At 41.3% G+C, this 17,842-nt stretch overlaps 1 protein-coding gene across 2 annotated transcripts in view; it reads right to left on the bottom strand.

The window, feature by feature from the left end:
• The window catches only part of stxbp6 (syntaxin binding protein 6 (amisyn)), a 46,238-nt gene extending 28,706 nt beyond the window's left edge, over positions 1–17,532 (bottom strand). The window contains exons 1-2 of one of the 2 annotated variants that reach the window (XM_028395643.1): positions 17,210–17,532; positions 9,727–9,938 (exon numbers count right to left, since the gene is read on the bottom strand). In XM_028395643.1, the coding sequence (XP_028251444.1) occupies positions 9,727–9,880 (154 nt within the window). In that variant the 5' untranslated portion in view covers positions 9,881–9,938; positions 17,210–17,532. The remainder of the gene's footprint in view (positions 1–9,726; positions 9,939–17,209) is intronic. The other variant, XM_028395645.1, reaches the window with a different exon arrangement.
• Positions 17,533–17,842: the final 310 nt, after the last annotated feature.

Genomic DNA, 17,842 nt, shown 5'->3' on the forward strand with positions numbered 1-17,842 from the left:
TTCCTAAGAAGTTTGAATCCATTAAATGTAATAGTTTGAGGTACTGTTAACTAATGTACTTTTCAGCCACCACAGTGATGAGTCTCAACTGACCAGGAGATTTTACAGGGACACAAGTGCAAAGGAGTGCAGTGCTATGTAAACGCCAGCTCCTTTGAGCACTAATGATGTAAAAGGATATGGCAATTACCAAAGAATCTGATTTCTAACTGCCAGAGAAATAGTGACACTTCTAAACTTATATTATAAAACACATGCACCCTCTTGCATCAACCACAATGCAGTAAAAATATTCAAACAGGAGATAATTGGACAGCTTGCGGGTAGGGGCCTGCTGAAGCAGAAAATAATAGCATGACTTTGCAAAGGTTTTTCAGCCAGGCAGATGTGCACAGCAAGTTCAGTTTGTTTGCCTGCAATGTGGAGTCAAATACAGGCAACTTTCAGTATTAATAAATGCCCCCCATACAGGTTTATAGAAGGTGTATGAGGAATACTATACAAAGAAAATGGAGGGAATACTGAGCCCTAAGTATAGATGTGTTTATTTCACAGTCAAAAGGAAAAGCTGACAGTTTATAAAGGACATGCATAAATTGATCAGCTCTTCTGGCACATGCAGACATTTTATTTATTCAGCAACAGAGGTATTAAACACCTTTCTAGCCATCAAAGGAATTGTAAATCACAGCAGGACACGTCAGGGGGGTTAGGAATAAATGAGTCTGCTCAACCCAAACAAAAACATCTTGTTAAAGTAAAGAACATTTTCTGATTCCTGTTACAATAAAAAGCCAAGAACTGTAGAGTAATAGTAAGAATAGCTTTCCAGCTTTTATTTTCCATTTCAAACACTCCTTCTTTCCAGTAAAGTCTATCAGAGGTTAGGACCATTGAGATTTTTACTCCCTTTCCTGTCTCACTACCCCCCCCCCCCCCCCCACACACACACACACACACACACACACACGCCCTCCTCTCCCATTCTAAATACTTTAATTTAAGAGTCCTCCTTTACTTTTGATTAATAGAGCCAGGCATCTCAGATAGTCTGTAATAATCAGTTTTTCATGACAAGCAAAGCCACAATGGAACTCTTCACTGAGCAGATGTACTGGCTGCACATGTAGAATAACACACAGACACAATCAAGCCAAATATGTCATTTATATTCAGGCCTATTCATGGAAACTTGGTAGGTTTAAAGCCTTTGGCTGCTGCTGCTGCTTGACACCCATTTCCATCAACTCTTCAAAGATACAGAGAAATGTTTTTTGTAGTCATCATGCAAACAATATCTGAAAGCAACTTCCTCCACAATGAGTTCTGAAAGATGCAAAAATTAATGCTTTGCAGATGCACCTGTTTTCAGCTGACAGATGATGAACTGTACTGAAGCCAAGATGATTGCTGTGCCAGAGTTATAAGTCCATGAAGGATGATTTCCATCCAAACAGGGAACAGGTGAACATGGAACACTTCCTGGCTCAAGTACCAAAACAACAAAAATTGATCTCGTGTTACGAATTGTGTTCCAGCCCTTCCTACACCCTTCCTACATTTGTGGACATGGTCAGTCTTACAATCATTTGGGTAAGATACATACAATATTATTGTAAGATTTTAGTAGCAACTCTGAGCCAAAAACAAATTTCCCAAAGGCAAAGTATTCTTGTCCAATTGTGAATAGATACATTACAAAACACATTGTAGAAAGACATGGCAAAGCTGAGGAAGAGTTGAGACAAAATATTTGAAGACCTGCCAGGGCTGTTTCCTTTAATCCTCTATTCGATTCATACTCCTCTAGTCCACAGAAGTCATATGAGGAAAAAGTCCTGTTGTTCAAATTATTTCCAGAAGAACAAACAGCTGAGCACAAATAGCACAGGAAATAAACACTGGACATGTCTGCTGAATTGAAAAAGCAATGTTCTGCAAGGACATGCCATCTTGCAAACATCTTACAAGTTGATAGAATCGAGTTGTCAGACAGCAGACAGTCCAGAACAAAGACCTTGACTGTGTTGTTTTGCCAAGTGTACGTCAGATGTAGTTGCTGAGACATAATCAAGTGTAGCATCCAGACAAGACCGCAAACTTTAATTTATTTCCTGAGGAAAAAGAAATACTGAGCGGAAGGTTAAAAAGTTACACTGGTGAGCTCCCCCTGAAAGGATAAAAAAAATAAAAAATAATGCATTTCCACAAGACCCATTCTTCTTAACCACTGACAGCTGCTAGCCACTATTTCATTTGATCTGGACACTGTGCCCTAAAGGAGGAGTGTTATTACCTTCAAACTGCTGTGACAGATTGGGAAACACAGTGTTGTGAAATGTCTGGACTCATAATGCGAAGGCAGACTTTTCTGTGATCAAAGAATGTCAATACACGGTAACAAAAATTAATTCTAGAGAAATGAGCCTCATTGTTCTGACTAGCACAGGTCATAAATATATGTTTCTTCATATGAGCCATTTCAAGATCATCACAGTTTTTAAACAGCCAAATAGATGTGTTAGAAAGTCAATTGGATTGAGTAACTTATGTTGGTTGTTAAATATTTAGTTGTGAAGGCTCTTTGTTTGACAAGACCAGCGCATCAGCTAATTATATGGATGGCTGACTTTTATGAGGGCAGGCTTTTCACTCTTATATTCTAGCACTCTTTCTTCCTCTCGTCGCCCTTTTTCCCTTCAATTCACATTTCACATATGAGAGGAAGGATGTGAGGTACAAGCTTTGTTTGCACAAAGCAAAAGCTGAGAACACCAAGAAGATTGCTTTTTCCATGTACATAGGGAATTTCATTGACACGGTCTTTGCTCTGTTAGCGAGCCAATACATATGGTCAGAGGTGCACAGTACCAAAAACATGTGCAGCGTCTTCCTCTTCTCAAGTAATTACTTCCTCAATGGCTACATCACCTCATCTCCCAAGACCATTCCAAAGAGTCTTTGTACCACAACACTTCACAACATCCAGAAAAACAATGATACACCCCTGCAAAGAAGCCAGAGACAAACCCTCTAAACACTTCTGTCAAAACAACAGAGATTAGTCATGACGTCTGCAGGTTAAGAAGAACCATACTTTCCCCTCAAGATTACCTAATTTTGGAACTATGTAGGGAGAGAAAATACATACACCACAGCCAATATGCAACAAAGCATTCCACACCACAAGAATGCAAGGTGCAATGAAAGATTAACCCAGACCCTCATTCATATTCGTTTTCATTCCCCATTTCCTCTCTGCTTTTCTAGTGCAAACTGAACATCCTTCTTCTATGCAGAGACAAAAGGACAGAGGACAGAAACACTGCAGCCACAACAGCAGCAGCCAAAGGGAGAAGAGTAACAGGAAGCCGATTTAGATTCATTAAGGCCCTGTCAGAAAGGAAGCACCCAACTGAGTCTGCTGGAAAGTAAGACACAAACACACAAAACAAAGATGTTTAACTACAGAACTAAAGCTAAACTGTGAAAAAATGTATGATGTAAAATTATAGGAGTGCTATATGAACAGCTGTCTGGAGAAGGTATGCACAAGAAGCTGGGCAGTAAAGGACAAGATGAGAGCTGATGGAGGAGGATGACTGACAGTTTGGCAATGGTATGGGAACATACTGTAAAAAGAGCTGTCAAAACCACTAGGGTGTGTCCTGATTTCCCCACATACATTATGCACGCACATAAAAATACTTACAGCCTGGATGAAACAAGCATCTCAACAAAAAGAGAGGCTTTGAATTCACCACACCACACACAACCTGCAGAGCACCTGGGCCTTTCATCTATCAGGTCCACCTGCTGTGAGTGTGTGTATGCTGTATGTGTCAGCAAGTTAAAGAGATAACAGAGACTGAGCACCTTTTGTCCACTGTTATCGTGTGGTCAAATTTATTCCCAGAATCACAGACCAGTAGCAGCAGCATAGGTTTTTGTAAAGACATGTGGCCTTGTGTTGGGGCCACAGGAGAGGACACACCTCCCACAGAAGTGAAATGGATGAGTGCACTTGATCCAAAACTGGAGGCTGAGGGCCATTGAAGAGTGATAGGAGTAACAGTAACAGTCCACCATCTGCTGGCATTCAAGTATCAAGGTCAGGTCTGTTGTTGCAATCCCAATCATTTCACACCTGTTTTTAGTACTAGATCATGTTTCTGCAACCAGTAAACAGTTTAGATTTGGGGGGAAAAAATGTTTTTTGATAAACAACTTATTTAAAACATTGTGCAAGCATACTTATGAATACTGTTTCAAAGCTGCTAAGAAAGCTCTTTTCCATCTCATTAGTCTTTTCACTCAGTGTTCTGCCCTTCCTTTTCTTTTGCCATTTTCCTTCTTTTCAGGGCAGTCAAGCACTGTAAAACTTTTAAGGACCTTCTTCTTTTTTGCCAAGGAAAGATTTTTTTAGCAAAGGGATGAGGGGGAGGTTGACATTATAAGAGGGGAGAGAGTGAGCAGTGAGGGCAGTCAACCTCCTACAAAATGAGCTGGAAGAACCTAATTAGTTTGGATGATGACTGCCACAGCACACTGATACAAAGAGGTTTTCGTGTAGATGGAACGCAAATAGATAAACATACTTTAACAGGGAATGTGGTATTAGTGTTGTGCTGATGTATCTGGTGTGAGTGGGCTGTATGCCTTTGCTCTCAGTAAATACTGGGAGGCCAGCATCAGTCAGTGCTGATACACTGGAAACCCACAGATGGCAACAAACTTCACAACACAACACAGACCACCCACACACCCACGCCTGGCTAAACCTCGTTAACAAACATTTGTCCAGACTCCCTGAGATGTTTAAAAAAAGTTTTATCAGTTAGATGCAGTGCAAATGCTAAAAGAAACCTTAATGTCACCTTCATGTACTGTCCAAACCTCTAGCACGAATTTGAACATCCACCACCTGTGCAGCTGAAGACCTTCAATGGTTATTAAAAGTTTGTTGGGTCAACCATCAGCACTTTTTTGTTGCATATGTCATTTGCACCTTATCTTTCAGTACAACTATTATATAGTAACCGTGGGCATCTCTAAAGGTCATTCCTTATTGTCCTTGTTAACAAACGTCCTTGTTATGCTAAGATAAAATATGTAATAAATATGCAACAAATGACTAAATATGGTGTTTGCCCTTGACTGCTGAAATTCTAATGTTTAGTGAAAAAAAACAATATAAACTTTCAGACAGTGTTTAAACATCAAAAGTACATTAATTTCTTACTATTTACTCACAGTACACTGCAGAGTTTAGCATCTGCAAAAGCTTCACCAACATCTCCTCAGATCTATATGAAGTTATTCACACAACTGTTTTAGTTGCTTTCAAATTCAGCTACCACCGACATGTTCCTAAAGCAAAACAAAAACAAGCACTGCAAATCAATGTTGAAGTAAAATATTTTGGATCCATACTTTGGATTTAAGCTTTAAAGCTGACAACAAATCTTTTACTATATCACCCAAGTATGTGAAATCTTTTATGGTGCAGCCTGTGCCAGATCCCTATTAATATGTATCTGGGAGCTCTCGTTCGTTTCTCCCCGTGGACCTGTCAAATTGAAGGGACCTTGGCAAACACACTTAAAATGTATGTACCGGTATATGCATACAGACTGTTAGACTGATGTGCTTCCAAGGTCATAACTGATCTGACTTTCTGATTGGCCTAAGCAGCTTAATATACCAGTGAGCTACATAGTCTACTTCCCCATCCATCTCACTATCTAATCAATAATCACTGGGACGCTGATGATGAATGAAAGTACACAAATGCAGACCAGTGAGGTAACTGTGGATTTTCTATTCTAATGGGCTTTGGAAAATTAAAATACTGATACAACCAACAACAAAGAGAGCTCGCTATCGACACATGAGTGCAAGATAGATGGGAGTGAAAGTAAAATATCCGATGTCCTAAATCACTGCCTCCAATTAAAACAAAACACAACTCCTCTGAATTGCATTCTTAAGAAAGATCCTCCCAGCATTGTGCTGTTTTTCAGCTGATCAGGTGTAAAAACAAGCATCTAGAACAGTGAGGATCTCTGCACATCACATGTATCAGCCTACACATACAATTAAACATGTAAACCAACCCACAAAAACACATGCCTGCATAAACACATAATGCATGAATACACCCATAACCATGGATGCCCACATGCTCCTACATGGAAATTCATATATTAACACAACGCTTCAGTGTAACCAAGCACACAAAGCATGTGTTGGAGACAGATAGCTGGGGGTAGGATGGCTTCTTACATTTACCAAGCAACATTACTGAAATCAAAAGAATTCCCGACACCCACAGACTGCGTCTCACTCCACAAACCTGTAGTAGTTTTGCACATGTATGACTGCTACTACACAAACACCAATGGGGTGCTGGAAAATGTGAGGAAAATTATTGCTCCAAGGAGACATGGGATGGGAAGAAAAATATGTTTTTCGTCTCGAATCAGAAAAGATGTAAAGAAAACCATGTAGGCTAATGGGCTACCTCTAGTGAGCCTTCACAGTGTCTTATCAAGCTCAAGTGGCCTCACATCTTTCCAGCCAAACATTCTGTGGGCGGTCCAGAGCTTCAGCCCTAAGGTCCAGCCATACAGGCACCACATGAAGCCTTGTGATCAAAGCAAAGGCTCACTAACCATCTTGGTCCATGTTGAGCTTCTGGCATGGCTCCAGTACACTCCTATGTCATCACAGCCCCTGATGTTGTTGTAAAGGAGTTAACATATGTTTCTGTGCACAGCTGAGCAACTCTGCGTGAATGTGTGTAAGATCAAAGACATTTTAGAGGAACTATCAGGCTAGAAGAAATATTTGGCTTTAGTCAAATTTTGTACTAAAGCAAAACTTATTGTGAACAAACTACGCCCTCAGTTCATGACAAAAAAATATGGTTATATCTTAGTTTTGGACCAATTACAGAAGTTGAAGAAAATCATGAGGCACTTGGTGCAAAACTATAGAATAAATTGATTTTGTGTTTGGTTTTCCTCGACATCTGATAGTATCAAGAAAAAAATAAACAGTAGGAACAGCGTGGAACTGGGGATAGTATTGCAAAAACCACTGCAAAAAGTTATATAATATAAATATAAACAAGGCTGACGGATTATTTAAACACATAAATTCAGGGCTTTGGCCTTAAAACAAGACCATTATCCTTACTGTAAAGCAAAGCAGATAAAATGAATCTGCACTAACAGATTGACCGAGATGACTTTTACACCACACATTCTCATAGTTTTAACTCAAATACTTCTGAGTTAAGCCTCGCGGACTGAAAGTCTTTTCTAATAGAAATCAGTCTCTTGCTACAGGCACAGTGTTATTGTACTGCTGTGCTAACATAAGACCGATTTCCAGGATTTTACCCTCAAGCCAAAAAAGCCAAGTGAGCCGGAGCAGTCCTGTTTTCCTGGAGCCACATGTAATTCTGAAACAAGTCCAGGCCTTCTGTTCTACTTATAAATGTAGCTGTCGACCTAAGACAAGCAGCAGTGTGTTCAACAAGCAGACAATACAAACCCAGACTCACCCACACTAAAAAGACAGCTCAAACTGTATGCTAATCAAAAGGTCAACTGCATAAAAATCTATATTCAAGCATGTGAAAGCATCATTTTGGTTTAGGAATTGTGGCACCCTGCTCGCTTGAGAGTGAAGTGCCTATGGTTGTCTCTCATCTTACTGTAGGCATCCTTTAGCCATGACATGCCACATATTACATAACTCTGCCACTGCTTGGCCCTCAGGCTCAACTATGTGCTGCCGTAGCCATGACACTGTCAGTGCCCCCCCCCCTTCCCCATCTCCCTCCCCTATGTACACACACACACACAGTGCTTTCACATAGTTACACACGTGCTCAACACTCAGAGCCTTGTATGTCGCCTTGTATGTCAAGTGCTTAGGGAGGTATGCTCTGGCTGGCTGGTCACAGCTTGACTATACAGTGCGCACACAAGAACGCACATAGAAAACTCAGCACAATGCTTTGTCACATGACTCGGTGAACTGAGTGCCTTCATTACGGCTCTACTGCATGTGATACAAACCATCAGCTAAGTCAGTTAATATAAAGCAGACAGCTAAACCATGGTGGATTAACTCTGTGTTAGTAGATAAAGTGCGGTTTCTTGCCAGCATTATGCAATATCCATTTCTACATGAAAAACACCTCGAAATAACTGGAGGATGCAAAATGATTTTTCATTAAAAATTAAATCAATGGTAGTGAATGGAAAAAACAGGGAGCCTTGACGCCCACATACATCCTCCACAGACCAATGCAGAAAACACACCTATTCAGCTGGGTTATATAAAAAGTCAATGAAGTGAGAGTGCAACAGCCCACAATCCTTTTACTCACACATTCCAGCATTAGGCCTCTTCATCCTTACCGCACAGTTAGAGCCACTGACTGAGGCAAATCTCCATAAAAGAAAATCTCTGTAAACTCTCCACTGATAGAAACTTTAAAGCAATTTAAATCGGCTCCCCTGCAACGAGTCAGCAGGGATTTAAGCCTGACCCTGTCTGTCTTTCTGCTCAGGTTATACTGATAAACACAGATCTTCAGTGTTTGAGCTGCCGCAGATAAAAATTTTACATTCTTGCCCTTTTTGACCGTCACACGTTTCATCCCATTTAGGATGCACTTTGTCTACATGATATGTGTGCTAGTGTCAATGTCAATTATTACACACTCACAAAATTACAATATATGTACTGTAGGAAAGGTAAGATGCAAAGGTTTGAAAACAGTCGCTGATGATTGTTCATTTTCAGACACAAACCGCTGCAATTTCAATTCAGCAAATGTAGCAATGAAAAAAATAACATAAGGAAAGCTGCAGGATCAGATAATTAATGCATTTCAGTGATGTCATGCAGACTAAGCAGTTAGGACATCCAGTTTAATAGATTTTGGAGCTGTAAAGCTCTAATGGGACGCAGAGGTGAAGGCTGCTGCTGCTGCTGGGGATGTGATGAGACATCCCCAGCATAACAAGAAGTGAAAATGAAAGGAGATATGACTCATCATAAAGCCTTTGGAAAAAACTGTGTCTGTTCTCTGAAACTTGTAACTCATTAACTTGACACAATTGGCTTTTATGTTTATGTACCTGAGAGTGTAAATACAGAGACCTGACTACAGCAGAGCAACCTTGAATGTACTTTACCAACCCTATTGAAACTTTGAACCCTCAGTCATGCAGTGATGGCTGCGAAAACCACTATTACTTCATATTAAAATGCCAGTATTAAGAAATGTAATTGATTTTCATGAGCAGTACTGCTAGTAAAGAAATGAATGGGCACAGGTTACTCCTCTCATGAACAACATGCATGGCTAATTCAATTCACAAGCAATATAATTCAGCTAATGATCCAATAGTGGAAAAAAAACAAAAATAATTGAAACCGCAATTTCTGGTGAAACAATCATTCAATTTCAGTCTAAACTAATCAGTTTAAAAAGGATTGACCTGAAGGCCAGCTGCAAATTGATTTAGCGTGCCATTCTGTTGGCTGAGGAAACGTAAACATGCTCATCAGTGTGAACATTAGCGAGAGAATTAGGAAAGACATGTTGTAATTTGACTTTGGGTTTCAAGAGCATAAATAACACACAGTGACACACACGTACATGGTTAACCACAAACATGGCAGCAATAGTTTTGCGCTGACCTGAGAGGCAGATGAAGGTCATGTAGTCACCCTGACCTCCAGTAGCCAGGAAAGGGATCTTTTTCTTTGTCCTCCGCTTCACCTGCACAGCAGCAAGCATCTTTTCATCGTGGGGTATGAAGACCTCCTTGTTGATGGCTGACTTGGCACTCATCTCTGAATTAGGTAGGGGTAAACAGCTGGCAAACGTTTAAGATGAGGGCAGAGCTTCACTGAAGAGGAGAGGAGAGAAAGGGAAAACCAGTGAGTTAGGTAGAATCAGACAAGATGTGACGTATATATGTATTTTACTTGGAAAGTTCAGATGCTGCTAACCAGCTGATGCAAGCTTGTGCATCTGCATGATGGCCTGATCGCTGTTCTGCCATCATCATCATCATCATCATGTTTTTTGATTGAGTCTATTCTATAATGTATATATCTTTTTATTGGTAGTCTATTTTATAATGTATATATCTTTTTCTTAACTTATCCCTTGCTGTCTGTATGCCGTTGCAATTTCCCCATTGTGGGACTAATAAAGGTTTCTTAATCTTAATCTTAATCTTAATCTTAATCATTAGGTTCATCAGAACCTAATCTCCAGCTGCAGCAGAGCTTGGCCAGAGAGGCCGTCAAACCTGCAGCAACCCTAACCAGCTGCAGCCCATGATGGAGTTGGAATGGATCCACAGGAGACTGGCTAAAAAGGGAGCTGAATGGTTTAAAAAGGGCCAATCTATATTGTCTGCCCATAGGTAATTAAACACTGAAGAGTGCTACCTGGTGAGAATATTTAACTTCCTATCAAAACTTGTGAGTTGGACCTTTACCCTCAGTTAAAGTGACCAGCTTTGAATCCATCCAGGCAAATGAGTCATATCAGATGTTGTTGGTGTGACATAAGCAGGAAAAATCATATGTTAGAAAAGTTCAAATTACACACACTTCTGTCCGTTTATGACCTCAGCCTTGAGTCATTCACTACTCTTAGCCTCACATAGACACAAACAACCACAGCACTACCACAGTACATTTTTCACTGCTCACAGTGTATTAACATGTTGAAGTAATAACAGGAGAAGTAGAGTTCCAAAACGGAGAACAGTTGCATTTCTTTGTTTTGCATCCAATCTCCACGTTCAATTTCTCTAAATGTTTTTGCCAATGTTCTCCTTGGAAGCACTGCCACTCACACAGATGAAATAACTTCTGCTGAGTCTCACCGATACAAAACAGCAATCATGTTTCTATTATTACAAGCCAGCATCTACTAGTGAATTTATTTATTGGAGGCAGAGAATCTACCACTAGAGACACAGCAGTGTGTCTGAGGCTGTCAGGGAAAACTGTGCTTACTTGAGCTAACTGTGAGCAAGAGCAAGAATACGGTCATAAAGACGTGTGTTAATTAGGCCCAAATGCCCTCATGAGGACTATGGAAGTTAATCATTTTCTCAGCCACAAACATTAATTTCAGCACTCACAGCCACATACAGCACAGGCCACCCTGCTGCAGCTGATGAACCAATCTGTCGGCCTCAACCAGTGGATAAATTACTCAGAGACAGACTGCAAAACAAGACCTTCATCAAACTGACTTTCTAATAAACAACTGCCTACAAGTATTCTTAGCATAAGCAAACAGTGTGTTTCATATGCAACACCTGCAGCAGCACAAAGTTTACATGTGCCATAAAATTATATAAGCCAACCTCTCCGCCTGCAAACTTAAAAGGCTGAAAGCTTGCCATTGTTGACCGGTGGTCATTGTTAAATTGGGATTACGTCAGGCCAGAAGGAACAGTTGAGCAGCAGTGGAACATAAAAGCTTAGGACACAATAGAATTGTTTTAATAAATGCAATCTGATAAATAGTTCTGCAAAAAAGGGGCATCAGCGACGCTATAATTTTTCTCCAGTGTGTCAGCTCTATGGTAATTTCCAAGACAAGCATTTAGTGGTGGGTTTGTACTGAAATGCATTACTGGCATACAAATGGGTGACAAACTGAGATGAATTATCACCTCCCTGACACGCACGAAAAAAGAACATAATGGATTTCAAATACATTCTCTAAAACACAAATACTCTTTAAATTAGACATTAATTTGAGGTTGAAGGGATTATGGATGTCAGCATTGATTAAGGATACCTGATACCAAGCTTTAAAGGAATGTTTACTTATTAAAAATCATTTCGCTGTAATTCCTAGATTACCATGCTCACATAGTCTCAGTATATCCCTCTGAACGACCATTCGTGATAAGGTGGGGGGTTCTTTAGTCAGAGAAATATGGGTGGATGGTTGAATTCTGAGCTGATGTGCAGATTTTTTGCAACCATTTCTGTGTAAGACCATTTCAGCCTAAATGAATTAGTTGTCTTTGTATCTCCCATTTTCCTCTCTTACAGCAATGCAGGCCTTTCGCAGTAAACAAAAACCCATGCCAAGAGTTTGTGGAGAGTAATTAAAAAAGGCTAGTAAATTTGCCTTCGGAATTCAAAAGATGTTGTCCAACACTGCAACACTTCGGCTAAGAAACAGACGCAATGTTTAGAAGGGAGCCGGTATGCAGTCAAAGGCAGGACAGCTCTTTCATGTGAGGTTTTTCCAAGTAAGTGAAGCACCATGCATAAACTGTGCAAAACAGTGTTGGGGCATGTGCATGTCATGCTGAGCTCAGATAAGGACTGAAAGACCTGTACTGTGCCACACCAACCTCAAAGTGCACAAACTGTACTGTACTCAAAACACTTGGTCATCGTGTTTTAAATCTGCTTTCCATCTACACAATTTGATGATTTTTATACAGTAGCAGTACAAAGAGTCTTATAAAACAATCTGTACAATACTGTATGAAATTGCATGCTTGTTTCAGTAGACTGTACCACCTCCCTTTGCTGCAAACTAATTTTTTCCCCACTCACTTTGAAATAAAAAAAAAACAAACCCTAAAAACAACAAGCTGAAAAGCCACTGGTCTTGTTGCTGTCTCACAGCAAATCAGTACAGTGGCGTTCCTCTCTGTGAAAGCCCTAATCCGGAGCATCTCTTTCTCTTCTACTCCATCCTCCAGTGAAGAAGGAAGGCTGCCCACATCTCCCCTCAAGCTGTCACCAGCACATACCCCCCCTCAGGTGGCCCACTGAAGCATGACAGGAAGGAGGGATAGGGAGATGGGGGATGCAAGGAAGAAAAAGGGAAGTAGGAATAGGAGGAGGCAGACAGGAGCCTCTAGGCAGTGAAATGTAGTCAGCTACAGTGTACAGCTTATGGATTGACTTTGAGCAGTCTTATGCAATGGTAACAGTGCAGGGCTGAGCAGTTGTAGCCAAAGAGTTGCTGTTTTGGTGAAAACGACGCACATATATTTTACAGCTGCTTATCACTCAATTTTCAAGCAAAGCCCCTTTCAAAAACACTTCATTAACTCTGGCCATGTACTGCCAAGCGGTCATACGAGCAGCACTGTTCCTGCTCATTCCCTAGCTCCCTATTCTTGCCTAGTGTGTTAATGTGAAATGTTGTTCAGTCAGTGCTCACTGATCTCCTGGGAGCTCAATGGAGTGGGGTCTTTGAGTTAGCCTGCACAGCTACTTCTTTGAGGTCAAAGCAGTCTTGCTCTCTAGCATCTGCTCAAAAGTAACTGGGAACCTGCCACAGTGGCAGAAGCATCCTATCCTCTCATTTTCATCCAACCGCCTCGCCCCTTTTCATCCTCCTCACACTTTATCTCTCCTTCTCCCTTGCCCCTTTTTCTCTCTCATCAGGTGTTTAATATAGAGAAACTCCTCTTCCAATCAGCGGTCAAGCCGTCCCTCTCCTGTCCAATCAGCTCAGCAAAAATCCTTTAAAAGTTTTCCATCTCCTCTCCAGCTGTCTTTCAGATCGATTTCGGCAACCCTCCTCCACCCCAAGCTCCACCAGTCCCTCAAAAGCGCAAGGCCTCTTATCCCCTGCTCTCCAGCTCCTTCACCACCACCAGGTCTAGACCCAGGGGGGATTCCTGTTTAAGCGGCCTCATCTTCTGTCCTTTCCCCCCTTTTGGATGTTGGTCATCACGTAGGGGGTATAGAACGCCGAAGCACATTTCATTCATTCATTGTACTTCAACAAAATATTTTTCTCATCTAATCATCTTTGTCTCTCCTGATTGAAATTACATCAAACTGTCAGCCCTACACTGCAAACTAACTTTTAACCTAGATGCCCTGATAAGGCAGCCTTTAATCCGCTACTTTGCAGCAACCCTGAGTTCCTACAGTCAAAATACTTCTCACAAACATCTGGAAAGTGAGGCCAACTTGGGTCTTATGTTGCGTGTAGAATGTGTAGTGTTTAAGAAAGAGTGACAACAGCATTCTTGGACTGGACACGTGCCAACGTGTCAACATTTTTCTTCCTGGTAAGACCGCAATAAGACAAGGAATTACAGTGTGTCTACCAACAGTAGAGAACAAGACGGAGAGTTATGCTTACACATAACTCGGGGTGTAGCTAAATGACTATGATCTACAGTACAGCAGGAATATAAAATGTAATGATCTGGCAGGATAACCACCTAAACACATATTAAATCCTCCTCTACAAGCAGTTCATATCTTGTCCTCCCACAAACTTTTAGAGGCAGCGTTCTTTCCACCCCGCAGCCTCAAAGATGTATGAAAGAAATAAAACACTTCGCCTCATCTGCAGCCTCTCATGCATGTCTTTCATGTTGACTCATGGCTCTCTGTTCAAGGCCTTCATTTTACAGAAAGGAACCTCCCACAGTGCACCCATCTTCACAGATTACATCTTTAGAGAGTGATGTCATTCAACAGTGTCACATTGAGTGAGCGGAGTCCAACATCACCACATGAACAGATGGTGAGTGTTACCTCTCATAAAATAATTGAGAGATTACACTACCTACCCTGCTGTTTTCACCATGTCAATGCCAGCCTGTGACGTATTAAAGTTTAATCCTACACCAGTGCAGCTCAACAAATAACAGACAGACAATAAAAATATTTCACAGAGGATCATGTTTGTTGAAAAGGGTCAATAACACTAAGAATTTTATTGTACCGCTACAACAAAACTGCCTTCAGTATTTCATAAGACAAGACACGAGAGTCTGTCTGTGGTTGCTTTCCTTTGAAACTGGATTTTGAAATATCAAACCGAACATTTTTTTTCTCCACGATTAATACGAAGTCAAAAACAAGCACACCAATAAGGGCAAGCGGTGTAAGACTACGCAAGCCATCCAAGTTTGGAGATCTAGGACCAAATCCACCCTTCAGAACTGACGCATGCCAGTCCACAAAGCTCATTAACACATTTTGTCTGCCATGTTGGGCTCAGAGAGATTTGCAACTGTGCTCAATTTGGACAAATGTATTTTCCTTCAAAACAAGTAAAGCATGGGACTGACGGAGTGAAAACAACAATACTAAACACTATTGCCAGGGTTTAGAAGCCATCTCAAGCTCCCCCCAACAGAAATGACAGCCAACAAAGCTTCTATTCTTTCTCCAAACTCAGCATCAAACACACTGAGATGATCTACTCAAAACAACTCATTGTGTTTTGTTTTGTGTGTGTGTGTTTGTTTTGTCTGGATTCCTCACAACCAAATTCGAATGGGGAGTCATTTCATGTTTGTGTGGATGACAACATCAGCAAGGAAAGAAATGCACCCACAGAAATGCTAGATTTCTCACAGCCAGAAAGTTTGTGCTGAGCAAAACTGAATTTAAAAAAAAAATGGACAGAATCTGTGCCAGCATCCATAATTGGTTATGCTTGGAGATGCTCCTACTGTAAACCGTATGCTACTTTACCCCTGAGCAGTTACAGCAGAAGCATAGTGTCACTGTTCTTGTCTTCCTGCTGTCAGGTTATATCCTTAATGGGAGTTGTTTTTCCTTGCCTTCACAATATGCAATTCAACCAAAGTGTAGCATATATAGTAAGACAAAAGATGAATGTGACTGAACCCAGGAACAGAGAGTGCATGTTCCTTTTATGTCTGTTTTACGTTACAAAATAAGAGAAACCATACATCACATAGAAGAATAGCTTTCCATCCCAGCAGCGGGACAAACAGGACCTTAGTCTTTCCCCTCAAAAAGGAGAGATATGGAAAGATCCATCCCATCCGTTTCCCTGGGCGACTCAGCTGCTAGAAGGTTATATAGTGGCAGGGAGACATGAGCTAACCATGAATCAATGAATGATGTGCCAGGCCCCCAAATGAGTTCATTTTTTATAGCCTAGTACCTTTATAGCAATAAAATATTTGAGAGGGAGTGAACAGCAGAGTAGCACTTACAAGCAGATGTCTCCAGCACTGCAGAGATCATTACCACAGTCATATACTGGGGCAATGGTGTGAGGCATTAACAATACAAAAGTGAATGCACAATGAAGACAAGCATCAGCTGCTGTGTACCTGCAGCAATAACAAGCAATAGGAGGTAAGCACAAAGATGTTTTTTCCCCATTTAATTAAACAGGAATGTCATCGATTACATGGCACCGCACTGCTTTAATGCAGGGAAGGTGACTACACCCTAAGGAATTTACATTCCTTAGGGTGTAATCCTGCATCTTCTGATTCTGAAGATGTAGACTCTCATTCAAGAGTTTTTAGTGTGTGACACACAGGTTTAATTCACCTCTATACTGTTCACCAGCAAACAGTGTGCCAATGAATGACCAATAGAAAAGCCAAGAAGCAAAACCCTATCACAATATCTTCCTTGTGCTGATACTGGGTGGATATGTTAAACAAAGTAACTATGCATGGCTGCATGTAAACATGAATATGTGTGGATTATTTACTTTTAACAGCTGTGCACACACAGCTTAGTCTCCTTTTGGAAAAGCAGCAATAAACAGAATATGTATTGCCTTAAACATATTATCTCAGCTAATTGAAAATATTTAGACTTTGCTCTCACTCCATATGGTTCATTAGCATCAGCTCCACATGTAACCATAATGTTTCCATAATGTGCATTTTTATGATCATGAGAAAGCGTCTCATCTCTCTCTCTCTCTCTTTATGATGATACAGAAGCCTGCAGCTATCCAACTTGGACAACACCCAAATTCACTTTGGCCTGACAGGAATTTCACAGGAATATTTGCACTTCCATGTCATCCACAGGACAAGGCACAGCTTCTTCTTCTTCTGTTCAAATATTAGGCGACTTAAGGCGTCACACAGTCTGTTTTAGTTTTTTAAGCTTGACAACAAATCCTATTGCAATTCAACAACTTGAGCTGAATAACGCAAAAACACATGTAAATCTTATTCTTTCTAACTTTCTAACACACTCTTCACTGTAGAAATCTTTGAAATTTACGTTTGACAAGTTTTACAGCGCAACGCCATCACGTGCGCGCGTGCTGCAAAGTGGCCGTGGCGCGAATTTGTGCCAAAAACATCAACAAACAAACAAACACACAAACACACACTCACTCACTCAGCCTCAGTGCGTCACTCACCGATGTGTCTGCGCGTTTCCACGTGCGGTCCACAAACGGTTCGGTGAACGTGTCCAGCTGTCACAGGTCACACACTTCTTCTCTCCGTCCTCGCTGTCCGCTGTCCTCTCACGCTGCACGGGAGCATTTCGTGTCTGACATCGCGTCACTTGTTCTCTGATAGTTGTTGTTGTGTTTCTGTGTCTGCTGCCGTCTCTCTGTGGAGAGCCAGCCTGCCTGACTGAGGCTGCGTGTGTGTGTGTGAGGGAGAGAGAGAGTGGGGTGGGAAACCAGTAGCAGGTTCCCAGACACACAAAGCCAGCCCGCCAATCACGTACAGTGTCACACACAAACACCGCACACACGGAGCGTGCTCCACACGCAGGCTCCGGGGCGCATGGTGAAGCCGCGTGTGGCGTTTAAATACAGGCTGCCATATAGTTGCCTACTATAAGAGCAGGTCGAACTTTATCAGTGCAGTCAAGGCTTGTTGTCAAGGCCCAGACACACACAGTGATATCCAAGAAGGAAGTGGTTTCTTGTTTCAGAGCCAAGCCGGTCTGGATTCTCCACCTGTGTGACACTCCTTACTCCTGAACTCAATCTGAAAGTAAATCCAGGTGTCACACACAAACACTGTGTGTCATCTTTACA

The sequence above is a fragment of the Parambassis ranga genome, chromosome 22 (assembly GCF_900634625.1).
Source record: "Parambassis ranga chromosome 22, fParRan2.1, whole genome shotgun sequence".
In the NCBI taxonomy this organism is placed as follows: Eukaryota; Metazoa; Chordata; class Actinopteri; family Ambassidae; genus Parambassis; species Parambassis ranga.